This window comes from Cebidichthys violaceus, unplaced genomic scaffold (assembly GCF_023349555.1).
Source record: "Cebidichthys violaceus isolate CVI_PGR_0920_01 unplaced genomic scaffold, fCebVio1.0.p SCAF_156, whole genome shotgun sequence".
Classification (NCBI taxonomy): domain Eukaryota; kingdom Metazoa; phylum Chordata; class Actinopteri; order Perciformes; family Stichaeidae; genus Cebidichthys; species Cebidichthys violaceus.
The window spans coordinates 117,875-135,352 of record NW_027176325.1 but is presented as its reverse complement, the minus strand read 5'-3'; the positions used below and the strand labels follow the sequence as shown (position 1 = coordinate 135,352).

At 39.0% G+C, this 17,478-nt stretch overlaps 1 protein-coding gene across 2 annotated transcripts; it reads left to right on the top strand.

The window, feature by feature from the left end:
- Nucleotides 1–1,683: 1,683 nt before the first annotated feature.
- Nucleotides 1,684–15,604, top strand: LOC137872288 (interferon-induced very large GTPase 1-like). 2 transcript variants are annotated; one of them, XM_068710464.1, is made up of 6 exons: nt 1,684–1,752; nt 4,474–4,551; nt 4,682–4,763; nt 6,436–6,504; nt 6,873–7,124; nt 9,554–15,604. In XM_068710464.1, the coding sequence occupies exons 2-6, from the start codon at nt 4,510–4,512 to the stop codon at nt 14,227–14,229; spliced, it is 5,121 nt and encodes a 1,706-aa protein (XP_068566565.1). In that variant the 5' UTR covers nt 1,684–1,752; nt 4,474–4,509; the 3' UTR covers nt 14,230–15,604. The 2 variants fall into 2 exon arrangements, with proteins under 2 accessions (XP_068566565.1, XP_068566564.1); XM_068710463.1 differs by lacking the exon at nt 1,684–1,752 and adding an exon at nt 4,011–4,206.
- Nucleotides 15,605–17,478: the final 1,874 nt, after the last annotated feature.

Genomic DNA, 17,478 nt, shown 5'->3' with positions numbered 1-17,478 from the left:
GACTTTTGTCAGGGCTCTTAGCCTCTCATCAGCAGTAGAACTGGACCACAAGATATGTTTCAAAATAAGAGAAAAAAACAAAGAAGGAAAAAAGAAACGCAGAGAAGTCGTTCCATCGACCCCAAAACAAAGAGCGATGAAGCCACAGTCTTAAATTATAATCTTTTCATTGGAAACTAGCAAAGTGAACGACAGCATCTGAGGCCCTCTGTGGTGTGGGGGCTGCAGTGAAGATGTATTTCTGCTACAGTGACTTTCCTGGTTAGGAATCATGATGCTACAGGAGGCCCACATGATTATGGGAAATGTGAGACAAAGTAAAGAAAAAAAAAAGTAATTTTGTAATGTCATGAAAAATGATCAGTGGAAAGCATTTCTTTACTCACCAATACATTTGAAACCTCAAGCTAGCGGCCATTTTTGTTGTTGTTGCAAACTGCACCTGTTGTCTTTTGTTGTCACAAAATAGGCATTTCATTCATTCACTCAAAAAAGAAAAAGAAAAAGAAACAAGAAACTTAATATTTACAAATATTTTGTCTGTTTGATTCATACACTTAGAAATGTACAGTTTTGATCCTCTTCCAGATGTTGTGTCTCTCTCTGTTCTGCCACCCAGTTTGGTATTTTTCTTCACACATCCAGTTTCCTCAGAGTGGGCAGTCTGCGTAAAGCAGCCACAATGGCGCCCTCCAGTGTTAGCTTATAAAATAGACAGGGAAACAGAACAGACCGAACTAAAGACCTTGTTTCAGTTTTCACCTCTGGTGGTTTCATTGCTGCTGTGTTGTGGTGAGGTTCACCTCACGACCCCTCACTGCCTCCTCATCCACAGGAGTGAGTACAAAAGGGTTCATATGGGTCTGATCGGTCATGTCTGATCCTCCGTAGGACAGATAAGGAAGGGATCCTGCTGGCAAACATTGTGGGTAGAAAGATGCCTTTGAATGTCCGCATTTGCTAGTGATCAGTTCATCCTCTCTTTTGATTCTGATTTCTACATTTAAGGCTGTGAGTCTTTTTCCAATCTCCTCTCAAAGTCTCTTTTCCACAGCGTGCACCTTTCCTTGCCCTACTGTCCGTCATCGGTTCCACTGCATGTATCCACCTGCAGAACGCCCAAATCAGTCGTTTTGTGTTTTACATTGTGCACATTTCCCTTTCAGAGGGCTTACAAAATCTCTGACAGGAGCAGCCGGGTATATTTCTCTCCCTTCTGTCCCTCCCCCGCCACCCCGTTAGGCAGTAATAAAATAGAAAACAAACAGGCTATAGCTAGAGCACAAGCAAAGACAGCACCAGTGACTAACTTCTCCCATACTGGACGCAGGCTACCACGTGTTCCAGCATTACCCATGATCCATGTTTAAAATCCATAGCAGAGAATCGCAGTGAGGGAGAGTTGTGGCTTTTACCCCGTTTGGGAGATCCGAGCCCTCTTTTCATCTTTAACTGGAACGAGAATCCCAAACCAAGTGTGGGGTGACTGACACTGTTCCCACAATGGAGGTAAACAGCCTGTTTGTATATCTACAACAAGAAGAAATAAAATGGAAATACTATCTTATTAACTAATGTGTATGGGAATACGAGTTGATTCATCACACCTGAAAATGTCCATTTTCTCATTCATCAAGGGAGTCGGTGATGAAGATTCATCCGGTGATCTTTACCGTGCAGGAGAAGACGACCCTCCATCAATGCAGTGGTCCAACAGCAAGGCTGACTGTCAACACAGCACGTGTGGTAAAGGTCAGTTTTATACAGTCTACTGTTCAGCAGAAAGGATACAAAGGATATTATTATTGTTATTTCCACTGGGCCAAGCCCCACTGTGAAGATGACAGCCTGTCATGTCAATACCAAGTCTGTCTACACAAGTAAGTAAAATCTATTTAAATCATCAATGAACATGTAAACTACAGTCAGTCTGTGGACATTGAGATGTGGCCTTACATTGTTTAATGATATATAATCAAAATCACATATTTAATGACATCTGGTGTTGGTGTAGATTTTCTCTAGTGTCTGTGCTGATGTAGTTATAGTTATACACTAAAGAGCCTCAAATAACAAATAAAAAGAGTTCTTGACATTGGAATGCATTCAGTACAGTTGACCGTTTATTACCTCCATTCTACTCCTGGTTTTCTGCAGTATAATTAAAGAAACAACAGCATATATCTAAGGACAACACAGTATGTCAAACTATACGTAGACAATGTAGTTATGTAATCACATATGCTGACAGTAATGCCCAGAAAGAGACTCACATTGCCAGTAACACATGAGGGAAGCAGGACCGGAGACATGTGAATGTCAGCTCAGTCTCCTGAGAACTGTCACAAACTGAACTGTAATCAGTCTCCACCTGTGTAGACCTGAGCACACCTGGAGTCACTTACTCCAATCAGGAGGGTAATGTAAGGAGTGGAATTCACAGCAGGTTTATGATGAAGCCACACTTCTGAAGTTACTGTAGGTTGAAAACTGCATTTGAACTGAACCTGGAGAGGCTCTCCAACCCGTCCTTTCAGAACAGACCAACACAGACAGAGCGCTTTGGGACACTATACAAAATATCAGGGCAGGTTTTATCAGCTGCAACTAATTTACATTGATTTTCAGATTAACTAAATTTCAGTCCAAAATTCATCTTGGCTTTTGTCAGGTTTGTGTGAAAGGGATTGGGTGCAAGGGAGTGCAAGGACACCTACAGGAGGAAGCTGGAGGTTAGGAGACAGCGGGAGAGACTCCACCAAGGCAGGGCTGCAGGACCTGATGGCATCTAGGGATGGGTATCTTTTGGGTTTTTTCCGATACCGGTGCTAAAACAACACTTTTAAAACGATACCGGTACCTAAACGGTGCCTGAACTGATACTTTAAAAAAACAAACACACAAAACGACGATTGACAACATTAAAGAAAGGCTTTTTTATTGCCAAGGCAATTTGTTTTCTTCAAATTGAACAATATATTAACTGTTTGAAGTATACTATAAATGTAAATAAATACAAAACACTTGGCTTCAAACTACAGCTTCAAACTTTTTAACTTAACTATGAACAATATATTAACTGTAAACAACAGTTTACAATATACTTAAATAAATATAAATAAACTTCACCAATTCTTTTGCAGAAATATGAGCATATTTGCCTTCTCTGGCAAAATACGACACCTCTCCTGACTAATTGCATGTCCTGCACAGGAGAAACCCTCTCAGATGGTGTGATGAGGCCTGTACACACAGGGATGAACTAGTGTATTGGACAGATCATCCCTGGATGGGGGTCGGTAGAGGATTGAGGGCAGTGGTCATCTCTCTGTATAAAATAAATTTGAGGATATTTATTAGTCTTTTTGACGAATTGTCTTAATGGATACAATACAATACAAATATTGTTTTTTACCTGAACCATGGAGATTCCACAGTGGAAAACGAATGCAGTCCCTTGACCACACATCTGGTCACAGACCTGTGGAGGTCCTCCACCTTCTATTTTGTTAAATGAGCCTTCTTTGCCAAGGTGAATGGGGTCACTGTTATAAATATAAACATAAATAATGTTAAATATTTTACAGGCATCACTGCACATGCCATCGCTAGTTTCTAATTTACGCCTAATTTATCATTTGTTATTAGGCCTACTTTTATCAATGCAAGATTTGATTTTGATATATATACATATACACACACACACACACACACACACACACACACACACACACACACACACACACACACACTTATATATATATATACATATACACACACACATATATATATTTATACATATACACATACATATATATAAACACACACACACACATATATATAAACACACACATATATAAACACACACTCACTCACTCACTCACTCACTCACTCACTCACTCACTCACTCACTCACTCACTCACTCTTCCAGAGGGCCACATGGAGAACAGCTCCCCCTTCGGCAGAGGGAGGAACCAGACAATAAGTTTCACTTTACTGGAAACCAGATAATCTATTTCCCAGAAACAAAACAGAAAGTAACTTCACAAGGCTGAATAAAAGGAGATGCCAGTGACAGACTACGGCATTGCAGGGATGTGCAGAGCGTTATCCTCAGGACTGATACTTAACCTATATTGCTACAGTAGATAAAAACTCCTCAATTAAAGAACGGATACAGTTTGTACTATGGATAATCTACAAAGGTAGGCAACAATTTATTTGTAATTGGGTGTTTTTCTGTCTTTTTAAATAGTGTTCAAATGTAAACTTTTCAAAGCCTAAAACACAAACATGACTCAGCATGTTCAATCTGTCCTCATCGCTAATACTGTGAATTGATTACAGTATTTTTGTTTTAGTCTATATTGTAGTCTGACAGGTTGCAAAGCACACTTAGCTGAGTGATTTTTGTTTAACATCAATAGTTTTGGCGGTGACTGAGTTACAGAGTTATTTTCTATTACTTTCAGTGAGAAGCTGTTTGAATAATCTGGACCAAGTGTGGGATGGCTGAGAGTGTACCCACGATGGATAACTCAGATGAGGAGGTAAACGGCTGGTTTGCACAACTCTAAACTGAATTAACAATACAATTACAAGCCAAATATGTGTTGTCCTTCTAGCTATTGTGAATAGATTCATTACACTTTAATCAACACATTTGTATCCATTACCAAGAAGCTCTATGATGAGCCGGATTCCTTCCATGAGCCATACTGTGGGGAAGGAGAGAACACTTCACCTACATCACAGTCTGACTGTAAGTGTGGGTCTGTGGTCCGTGCATGAAGTGTCATTTATCTGCCGTTGTTCACATTGCATAATAATGTCAAATTAGGAGTATTGACTAATCTCATCAATCTCACCAAAACGTCAGCTTGTTCCATTATCCAACTTTAATAATGAAAATTGAATAAAGCAAGTTGAGAGCTGGAAACAGAGACAGCTTGCCTTCAAAGTAAAAGCAATTTAAGCAGAGCTAAATTAAATAAATAAACAAATTGCCTAAATAATGAACATACAGTAATTTATAACTGTTATAAAGTCATATTCCTGCCACTTTCACTGAACTGATCGTGAATAAATACACCAATGGGCACAAACCCTGGAATTACCTGTATACAATGATTCATTAAATTATTTTTTAAATGTATTTAATTAAGGCTTCTTGACCTATTTGGGTGAATGTTACAGGCTGTAGTGTTGATAAGTGTGATGAGTCTGACTGTAGAAAGTTGTTTTACCTTGAACTTTGACTTTATTGCTGACTGTTATGACAATAAGGCCACTAAACTATCCCATGTAAAATCCTTTATATTTATTTAACATTTATTTATTTACCTTATTCTGCATAAAACAAATAAATACAATCATTTTACTGGATAATGCTCTGGAATTTATAAAACAAAAATGAATCATATGTAAATCATAGAGTACCACCACAGTACTACTAGTCACCCTGTAAAAAAGACCAGAAACAACACTTCTTAAATGCTTAGTATTCTGTATATAAATAGAGTTTTCAATACAACAGTCTTCTACAGGGTGCACATGTGTAATCTGCTCACAACACAGGTCTGTATTACTATACATATTAATATTAGCAATAAAATATAAAAACCAAATGTCACTTTCCAATTTGCTTTACTTTTAAGAAATTACAGATGTTTTCTACCTTAACCTGCTGCTCGTTGGTTTTATGGTGATATAGATTTCAGGCCAAACAATCAGCTCCTTCTTAAAACTTAATTTCAGACTCATTTGTTATTAAGATTATTTAGTAGTGCTCATCATTATTATTGCCGTCTACTTGTTGAAAGAGAAATCAACTCTTTCTACAGTCAGACTCATCACACGTCTTAACATCAAACTAATTATTTAATGAATCATTATATACAGATAACTCCAGTGATTGCACACATTGGCAAATTCATTCGGTATCAGTTGTAGGAAAGTGGCAGAAATATGACTTTATAACAGTTATAAATGATGTTCATTATTTAGGCTATTTGTTTATTTATTAATTTTAGCTCGCCTTAAATTGCTCACTGGAGTTTGAAAATGCACTTCTTTTTTTAAGGTGAGCCGTCTCCGTTTGCGGCTCTCGACTTCCTTGACACAATTTATAAGATGAGGTTTTGGTGTGCAGAATTACATTACACGTTTTCATTCAATGCAACAATAACAGAGACAAAGCGTTAAACATGTTAAAGCAGCATCAGCTATCAAAGAACAAACTCACATCAGAATACATTTGCATGAGCACAAGTAGGCAAATTAATTTACCCCTAATCTGACATTGTTCATTATACAACGTAAACAATAGTAGATGAATTATACTTTATGCATAATGTGTGACTGTCAACAACTGATCCAATGACTAAATACATACTGCAATGATACTGAGCTGTACCTCTCTTCTCTTATGACAGATGTTCCTCCACCAGGAGAAGTGTCAGTTCTTAAAGCAACAAGCAAATACATGCAAACTGTCTTCACAGGTAAATCAGAATAATAAATCAAAAAGATAATAATAATGTATTAATAATAAACATGGAGGTTTGTCTGCATGGTTTTTGGGCTCACAAAAAAAAATAAACACATGTACTTCTTACACTGAGGTATTCTCTGTGTGTGTGTGTACACACACACACACACACACACACACACACACACACACACACACACACACACACAGGTGAGTTTCAGACTAAAGAGGTTGTAAATTGTATTCCTACAAAATAAGTGCATGGTGTGATTATATGTGACTTTGTCTTTTACATCACCTCTTGCACTTGGACGTACTTTAAATTACAGACAAACGTTGACAGCTTGGATTTCCAGTGAAACCATTATATTGTTCCTGCAGAGACCAACCCTCCTGTGCAGATCACAGTCTATCAGGTCAGCAGTGAGTCAGTGTCTCTGTGCTGGGACACCCCTGCTGGTGAAGTGGAGAATTACACTGTGACTTGTAGCCATGAAGGAGACATTGAGTCAACAGACACAAACAAACTCACTCTCAACAACCTGAAGCCCGGCGTGTGTTACACTCTTGAGGTTTCTACACAATTTAGGAATGGAAGAATCAGCAAGCCAGCTGTGACGTCTGCCCACACAAGTAAGTACAATAGAATTCTTATTGTAATGAATTTTCAAAATATTTTTACAGACTTAGGGGCAATGTACACATTTTTACCAGAACTCTGTAGAGGTTTCCAAAAGAAGAATCAAATAAAAGAGGAATGAATTAGATGCAAGCATCTCTATCTCATAACTATTTATTGTAGAGATCAAAATTTGTAACACTATAGAAAACATAAAACACCTTAAAAAATACGATTACTGTGCAGTTTTAGTCCATGTATTAAAATATGTCAATGAAGATGGGAAAGCCCACTCAAAGCCAATGCAAAAACTTTATGATATCACACTCACACAAACACAGAAAGAAAGATAAAAGTTGGGAGAAAGCCCAAATCAATGACATTTCTATCATGTATGCACCCAGGTAGATTCACTCATAGCACACAAACATACACATTAGCGTGCAGCCATGATAATAGCATAGTGAGATTTTGTGACAGCCCTCATGGAAACCCTGTGTTTTGAGACAATATTCTTTAGTACTAATATCTCTGTCTGGAAGAAGTTGCACTTTTCCATTTTGGCTTCAATCCCTCCTGTCCCAATCCACTCAAGACTGCATCCAGACACTCTAGTGGTGTGATGACACCAAACACTCAGTGAATTTTTGATTACATAAAAAAAGTCAATGCAAAGACGCAAACGGAGGCAAATTTGTGCCGGCCTGCCGTTCAGAAAACAATCATCTTAAAAGTTGATTGCTTGTTGTCTTGGAGACAGACCTGAAAAAGCATTAAAACAGACTTACAAATTTTCATCATGATGTATTTGGGAATCTTTTTGATCCGTTTATTGCAATTAAATCACTGTGAAATCTGCTAGATACAGTAAATATAGCTTGGTGATGTTATGAACTCAGACACGACGGCGTTTGGTTTTCAAACCCTTGTGGGACTTCCACAACGTGCACAAAGCAAAAGTAAAAGTGGTTATTTCGGCCATTGTTGATGATAGCGAGAAAAGGCAGAAAAAAACATTGTTGTATCTATATGGAGGTAAGCTGTTCATTCATTCCTGCACATGCCGCCTGAGTAACACAAATAAACACAAATAGTCCTGGGGTCAAATGTTTGATGTGCTGCTCCAAAGACAAATAGGGGACACTTACTTCATCAAGAAACAGGGGCAAAGTCTGGAAAATGCTGGGGCCCAAACATGTGCTCCATTAACCTCTGACATGTATTTGGGGAATTAAGAAGGCCAAAAGGCCCTCTCCCTTATGGTAAAGCAAGTCAGCACATTGGCCGCAGCTGGCTGTAGGGTAGCCTACTTCTGTGCAGGAGGCCGGATCTGAAGGGAGATTCTGTCTTTGTCACACTGGCAACATGACCTGTATATTGACAGCAGAAACATTGTAGTGGTTATTGGTATTAAAGCCAAATCACATCGGTTTATTGTTTTAGATGCTTAATGCAGTCTGCAAGCTGACAAGTCCTTTTTGTTTGTTCATCATTTCCTTAAACCGTACTAACTCACAGATATTGAGGGTTACAGAAGAGTCTTTAGGAAGGTAAAAATGGAAAGAGGGAAGAAACAGAATAGCTTCTGGCCTGAGACGAGTCAAGTTGAGACGAGTATTGGGGTTTGCAGTACAAAACAGTCTCAGCGGCGAGCGCATACAGCTACGGCAAGCAGAGAGGGGGAAATTAATGTCAGTTTGTCACCACCCATACTGCTCAACGGAAGCTAATCTTAGCCATGCAGTACTTGAGTGAGTTTGTAACATGGTTTAAAGGCTGCAATGCTCCCATTTTGATTGCTGGCAGTTAGTTTAGCAAAATATAAAAGCCAAGGAGGTGGAACTTTAAAGTGCAAGGCTGTGGCTATTTCCTGGAGGCAACACATACCAATGTAGACACAGTACGAATCAAACTTGTGAAAGATTCAGTTCAAAATATTTATTTATTCAGTTTTTGCCAAAACTAGTACTGGTACACGAATGCCTATCGATGCATGTTAAAACCTAAACTTCCTTTTGATAGTTTGATAGATAGTTCACCTTTTGATTTATTAATTGATTAAAATTAAATTAAAAAACAATGTCTTCTTACATCTCTTTCATGTCCTTGAGCTGACAATTCCATGGCAGACTGTCCATTAGATTTTGATATCTCTTGTTCAAAAATCTAAATTTTAGGCTAATTGCAACACGAGAGAAAATGTCAGAGGGTTGCCAAAACATAAGGTTTCACTTTCTAGTTTTGTTTAAGTATTCTTTATCTAGACCCAATAATTGGACTGATTGCCTGACCAACATCATCATAGGCCTTAGTTTTAGTTAGCTGTACCATATTACAACTGTGTTACAGCAAAACAAATTTAAATGTTACAACTTTGGTCCGTACTTCAGAATATTGAAATAACCGATAATTGGCTTAATAATCATTGTTTTCCTGTCTTCAGAGACGCATCTAGAGAGCTTACTGGAGGATCTGGGTTTGGAGCAGCTCTACCCTGAGAAGCTATCCCTGAGCACAATACTTCAGATTGACGAGAAGACCATCACTGATGAACCTGCCAAGTGTAATTCAGATCTTCCATGGTATTTTCTAAAGAAACTGATGATGGTTAATGTGACAGCTAGGAATGTGAAATGTACTGCATGTGAGACAAACATTGATGCTGCATCAGGAAAGACGGAGTTAAATTTTGATGATCTGCTTGACAATCTGAATTCAGGTGACATGCTAAACCCCCTTGACATAATCACTGCCCTCTTTCTGTGTTCTGATGGTTTTGTACGGCAGGAAATGGCACTCAAAATGTCTATGTGTCAGTTTTCTGTGCCTCTGCTGCTTCCTAATTGTGACACAAAGCAGTGCACACTCATGCTTTGGGCCATGAGAGACATTGTTAAAAAGTACAGACCTCAGTCCCTCTCAGAAGCCAAAGGCTTTGTTGAAGACAGAATTGTTCTCTCTGAACTTCCAATGATATCTTTTGTGAGACTGGGTGAGTGCTCCTTGTCCAAGTCAGAGATCCTCAATAAGCTTCTGAGCAATTCTCAGCAGTACCATGATACCTTTGTTCATCATGATATGGAGTGTGGCGACAGTCCAAGGAGAATATCCAATGGACTGGTTGAAATCACTTGGTACCTTCCTTGTGGGAACAAAAACATGGATGTCTTCAGTGAGCCAGTAGCTGTAGCTAACCTTCGTGGGGACATTGCTTCATTTGAAACACAATTTGCATTTTTGTGTGAGACATCTGCAGCAGTTTTTGTGTTCTTTGACACTTTGGACTTTGACTGCGAGCTGCTGACCAACCAACACCCCAAGGCACAGATCTTCTTGGTTGGGAACCATCAAAGCAAGCGCTCCAGTATAGATGCTCTAAAAAAGGTAGCAACCAAGTTGGACTTGTCTAACAGCAACATCCTTTTGAAGACTAAACAAATGAATGATGCAGATTTTGTCAAAACATTGCGGAAAACAGTCAGTAATGTAGTTGAGAACTCAAAGGTGAAGATGGGAATTGAGCAGATGACTGACATTGCCCATAAACTGGAGATCTGGGTTGATGAAGACTCTTCAGAGTGCCAGACTGCCAAGCAAAATGCAGATGCCATCACTGCTGAGATTCAAGATATCCTTGAATACAAAGAAGCTCAGCTGCCCTTGCAAGGCCAAATATGGAAGGAACTGACTCGCTTAGAGAAGGAAGAATTTCGGCTTAAAAATGTCGGGTCTGAAAAAATAGAAGACTACAAAAGTGATCTTCAGATACAGAAAACAAAACTTCGGGAAAAACAAAACAGTTCCGACATGTCAAATGCAATGACATGTTTCATCAGTGCAATATCAAGCCCAGGGACAGAGAGGTGCTATTTCCTGAAATGGATGCGAATGAACCTCGATAACGTGTCTCGAAAGAAATTGTCTGATCTCAGGGAGCAGTACAAAGAAAAATGCAAAAATTCAGAAAACAAAGAAGAAATCAAAGAAATTGACAGACAACTTTCCAACAGCTCATTGGGGACTGAACACTTCTTCCGTGAAATGGGTCAGATCTATGAAGCTTCACTTTCCCTTCCAGAAACAGACCCATCACGTCAACAATTACAGCATCTGCCCAAACTATGTGCACAATTGTTAGTTGATGGATTTCCCCTTGAGCTTGTAGATGGAGAGGCATCCAACATACCTCTCAGATGGGTTAGTGACGTTCTTTCTCAGCTCAATGACTTGATGTCTCCTAAGAGCAAGATACTGGTAGTCACAGTTCTTGGAGTTCAGAGCACAGGGAAGTCCACTCTCCTCAACACCATGTTTGGAGTGCAGTTTGCAGTCAGCAGTGGTCGATGCACTCGAGGTGCCTTTATGTTGCTCATCAGAATCAATGAAGATGTCAAGAAAGTACTCAACTGTGACTTCATGGTGATCATTGACACCGAGGGCTTAAAGTCACCAGAGCTTGCACAGCTGGACAATAGCCATGAGCACGACAATGAGCTCGCAACACTTGTTGTGGGGCTGAGTGATATCACCATCATCAATATTGCAATGGAGAATTCAACAGAAATGAAAGACATCCTACAAATAGTTGTGCATGCTTTCCTCAGGATGAAAGAGGTGGGCAAAAAGCCCAAATGTCAGTTTGTTCACCAGAATGTGTCAGACGTTTCAGCCCATGACAAGAACTTACGAGACAGAAAACTGCTCTTGCAACAGTTAAACGAGATGACCCAGGCAGCAGCCAAAATGGAAAAGAAAGAAGAGAACAAGAGCTTCACTGATGTGATGGAGTACAGTCCAGACACTGGGAACTGCTACATTCCTGGACTCTGGAATGGAAACCCACCAATGGCACCAGTCAATGCAGGGTACAGTGAAACTGTGTATGAGCTCAAGAAGAACATAATCCAAATGTTGGGAAGTTGTGAATCTGCTAATAATATCTTGGAGTTTACAGAGTGGATGAAAAGTCTTTGGAATGCAGTGAAGCATGAAAACTTCATCTTCAGCTTCAGAAACAGCCTGGTGGCTGATGCATACATGAGGCTGTGCACAGAATTCAACAAATGGGAATGGGAATTCAAAAAAGAAATGTACACATGGGTTACGAATGCAGAAACAAAGATTAACAACTTTGGTACAGTTGCTTTGAAATCTGAGACATCTGACATGTCAGAATTTCTTACACAAAAAAAAAGTGAAGCTTGCACAGAGCTGTCTAAATGGGAGACAACGCTTCTTGAAAATCTGGCACAATACTTCAAGCAAACAGAGGGTCATGTCTATCTAGTTGAAGGATACAGAGAGGAGTTTGCAAACAGTGCAAAGAGTCTTCGACGAGAAATGGAGAGCTCTGTGTTTAATCAGCTCACAGCAGCAGCTGACATCAGACAGGGGATGACAGAACTTGATAGAATCAAGGAGAACCACACCAAACAATTAGAAGAGAGAGTGCGTGCATTGATTGACAAATGTCGAGAAAAAAAAGTCAAGATGTCAGACAAAGAGCTAGACACAGAATTTGATAAGATGTGGAAAAAAACAGTAAATGAACTGTCCAGTTATAAACAAAAGACCACAAATGTCATCACAAATGTGTCCTGCTGCCTGAGATACAATGTATCACACAAAGGGAGTCATGCATGTGAATTGTTAAGTCAAAAAAGTCTGGAAGATTGTGGACGGGTGCCTTTCAAATATACAGCGGAAGGATCTTACAAACAGGCTAAACACACATTGTGCAAGTGGTTGAACATTGAAGATCATATAAAGACTTTACAAAAGCTAGCTGACTGTATCATTGCAATTTGCACACAGTTTGTGACTGAAAAAATGGAAAGAAAAAACAACTACCATGACACTTACATCCAGGAGATCCTACACATGATTGATGAGAGGCTGCAAAACAATCAGGATGTTAAGATAGAGATCCAGTTTGAAGTTTCTCTGAAACAGCACATCTGTGGAGTTGCAGCCAGACGGTTTCAGAAACTGCACGAAGATTTCATACTTGTGAATGATCCCTACAGATGTCTGAACCAAAACAAGGAAAAGTTCCGCACTGATTTTAAAGATGTGTTCCATGAACGAGACCAGTGCCAAAAGAAGGCAGAAGAATTCATGAATCTCTGCTTGAGGCCTGCAGTCGAAGACTTTGTCTACCGTTCCTTGGGTCCTGATATCATTGGTGAAATGAAGACAAACAAGACGTTCAGCACACGAATGTTCTTCCAGGGTTCAGTTTTACTGGATTTGCTATCAAAGGATGACTTTGAAAACTATCAGAGCTACATTTGCTCTTATGAAGAGTATGTAAAGAACTGGATACTCGACCAAATAGAGGAACGCTTCTCAAATGGGTCTAAGATGTTTGAGTTTGAGGATCAACATGTTCAGTCAAGTATCAGGAGCATAAATGATGCCGTCAAAAAAGCTAAAACAGAAAAGAGTGGAAACTTGGAGTCATTCGTTAAAAATGTCTGTCAGGAACTTGGTGATAAACTGGTCATTTCCCAAGATGCTCTTGGTGCTTTCATGATCCTGAACAATGCCGACCAGGAACAGTTTGCTCACTGGCTGACTGAGTGTGTGAAGGACATGGCACAAGTCCTTCAAGAGAAGTTCAAAAAAACTAACATCCACATGAAACTAAAGAAATTAAATGTGAATCCTCAGAACAAGCTTTTCACCGAACTAATTGGATGTGGTAAACAGTGTCCATTCTGCAAAGCGCCTTGTGAGGCAGGAGGAAAAGTCCACACTCTGCACCATACTTCACTACATCGGCCACAGGCTCTGGGTAGATACAGGTCGGATAAGACAAAAAAACTTGTCACTGATGTATGCTCTTCCTCTGTGATCAGTAACCAGCGTTTTCAATGCACTGATACAAAAGGTGAATGGCACCCCTACAAGCAGTACACAGATATTTACCCAGACTGGAGCATTGTTCCAGATTCAAGCCTTCAGGCATCAGACTACTGGAAATATGTTCTGGCAAAGTTCAACCAGGAGTTTGCTGAAGAATTCGATGCAAATCCTGCTGACATTCCTGAAACATGGAAAACGATCAGACATGAGCAAGCAGAGGAAAGCATCAAAGTCTCCTTTAACATCAAGTGAGAGACTCCATGCTTTGTGGTTACAGAGGAGCACATCCTCCTGTATATTCATTATCCTCTCACAGGAGGGCTCTACAGCGGGTGATTAAAACCACCCAGAACATCATTGGCACATAACTACTGAGCATCAGTGATATTAGTGAGAAGAGGAGTCTGTGGAGAGCAAAAACGACATTAAAAGACGAAACCCACCCAGCCACAAGCTGTTCACCCTGCTGCCGTCTGGAGAGAGATACAGAAGTATCAGCTGACCACCAGACTTCAGAACAGCTTCTTTCCTCTGGCTGCTAGACTCCTTAATTCATCCTCCACCCTCCATATATAACAGAGTTGTTTTATTTTGTTTTCTTTCCTGTGTAGCGAATTGAGACTAAAATCTAAATTTTGTTGTGCAACCCTGTCGTATAATGACAAATAAAAACCTTGTAACCTTGTAATATTGTAAGAACACAGATATATTTCATCACAATGGCTTAAAATAGGAGAATATGAGAAAATCACTGCAGTGCTCAGATCACATTTAACATGTTTAATAAAAATTATTTGGATGTGGAACATTTTAAATACTTGTTGACATATAGCTATATTGAGTCAATGTACATGTTAGGGGCACATGTTAGATGATGAGACTTTGATTTAAATGTTTTTGTGGAAGATGATTGTCATTATATTGTCAGTGAAAAGATGTACACTGAATCAAATGTCATCTCTTTTATTGTAAGGTTTTTTTTGTTTCTGTGACGTCTCCAGTTTTAAATGTTACATTTAGTCTCTATGTGGTATATTCATAATAGGACATTTTTATCAGATTAAGTTTGATGTACAATTATAGTCAGAATCATTGAATCTTCCAATTGTTTTTTTACTTTCTGTGAAGAATATGATGCAAAACATTTTCAATTCCAATCTTTTAAACCATCATTCAGTGTGAATGTCGACATGCATAGGTAGAAGTTGTCTTCTTATCTAATTGAGTAGAATATGTTTTGTTTTATTACTCAACTTTTTAAGTGTTTGTTTTTATTTCAGTTAAGTGTCTGGTTCCAAATATCTACATATTTAGGTTCATGTTGTCTCTTCTACTCCAAATATTTTTGTTTCTGCGAGGAATCAAATTCCACATATTTAGATTTTTGAATCATTCAGTCTGTGGTGTTGTTCACATTTTTACATGGCAGAAAGACTGTTTTCATCAACTTGTGTTTGATGTGTAATTATTTTTTACTTTGAATTTAGAATCTCTTTGTAAAGTATCTGACTTCAAAGTTAGAATCTATTTGTTTATTATATGTAAATATACATTTAAAGATCTGATGCAAGATATTTACATTTTCAATGTATTAAAAGATCATGCAGTCTACATGTCAACGTGTAGGTTATACATGACAATGTTTTTTCCTTTATCTGAGTACAATGTTATCTTAACTCCAAATTGAAGTTTGTTTTTATTTCAATTAGTATTTAATGGCATATATTTACAAAAAATATTCTAGATGTGGTATTGTTTACATTTATACATGAAAGTTAGTTTTAATCAAGTGAAGTAAATGTGAATTATTTTTCAGAATTGATTTTTTTCTGTAAAGTATCTGATTCCACATATTTACATTTTAAGAGAATTAAAAACATTTTATTTTTTTCTTGTTAATCATGTATTTATTTTTGTTCACTATATCAATAAAGAGACAAAATCATCAGACTGGCTATGAATGTCTTTAATGTTTCCCAGATCAGAATCACAGCATACAGTGTATAATAACTTCTAAAGTAAACAGAAATATCATCACCGCATTTATTTATATAGTTTTACTATACTTCTTTTTTAATAATCATCTTTTTTTAAATTCCATTATTTAACACTTTTCTTCGTCTCAAGTCTTGGGTTTCTGAATTCAACAAAGAATGTAGAAACAAGACAACAGGTGCAACTTGATGCAATCGAGGCCAAGCTGGAGATTAGTGTGTGTGTGTGTGTGTGTGTGTGTGTGTGTGTGTGTGTGTGTGTGTGTGTGTGTGTGTGTGTGTGTGAGAACCATGTGCGGTCCATGCACCACTGACCTGACACAAGATCTCTAAATATCTCAGAGATATGAAGTCATTTTGGTTTGCTTGGCTGACTGCAGTTTTTGGGCACGTTGAAATCAGAACAAACCAAAATCACTTCCACAGACATCCAGTCTGATCCACTGTTAAACACAATTATAATCTTTTCATTGGAAACTAGCAAAGTGAACTACAGCATCTGAGGCCCTCTGTGGTGTGGGTGCTGCAGTGAAGATGTATTTCTGCTACAGTGACTTTCCTGGTTAGGAATCATGATGCTACAATGGCGCCCTCCAGTGTTAGCTTATAAAATAGACAGCGAAACAGAACAGACCGAACTAAAGACCTTGTTTCAGTTTTCACCTCTGGTGGTTTCATTGCTGCTGTTGTGGTGAGGTTCACCTCACGACCCCTCACTGCCTCCTCATCCACAGGAGTGAGTACAAAAGGGTTCATATGGGTCTGATCGGTCATGTCTGATCCTCCGTAGGACAGATAAGGAAGGGATCCTGCTGGCAAACATTGTGGGTAGAAAGATGCCTTTGAATGTCCGCATTTGCTAGTGATCAGTTCATCCTCTCTTTTGATTCTGATTTCTACATTTAAGGCTGTGAGTCTTTTTCCAATCTCCTCTCAAAGTCTCTTTTCCACAGCGTGCACCTTTCCTTGCCCTACTGTCCGTCATCGGTTCCACTGCATGTATCCACCTGCAGAACGCCCAAATCAGTCGTTTTGTGTTTTACATTGTGCACATTTCCCTTTCGGAGGGCTTACAAAATCTCTGACAGGAGCAGCCGGGTATATTTCTCTCCCTTCTGTCCCTCCCCCGCCACCCCGTTAGGCAGTAATAAAATAGAAAACAAACAGGCTATAGCTAGAGCACAAGCAAAGACAGCACCAGTGACTAACTTCTCCCATACTGGACGCAGGCTACCACGTGTTCCAGCATTACCCATGATCCATGTTTAAAATCCATAGCAGAGAATCACAGTGAGGGAGAGTTGTGGCTTTTACCCCGTTTGGGAGATCCGAGCCCTCTTTTCATCTTTAACTGGAACGAGAATCCCAAACCAAGTGTGGGGTGACTGACACTGTTCCCACAATGGAGGTAAACAGCCTGTTTGTATATCTACAACAAGAAGAAATAAAATGGAAATACTATCTTATTAACTAATGTGTATGGGAATACGAGTTGATTCATCACACC

Excerpts from the sequence above, each read along its gene's own strand:
- LOC137872288 (XM_068710464.1), top strand. The coding sequence starts at position 4,510 with ATGGCTGAGAGTGTACCCACGATGGATAACTCAGATGAGGAG. Across the intron at positions 4,764-6,435 it reads ACCTACATCACAGTCTGACT|ATGTTCCTCCACCAGGAGAA; the intron begins GTAAGTGTGGGT and ends CTCTTATGACAG. Across the intron at positions 6,505-6,872 it reads CATGCAAACTGTCTTCACAG|AGACCAACCCTCCTGTGCAG; the intron begins GTAAATCAGAAT and ends TTGTTCCTGCAG.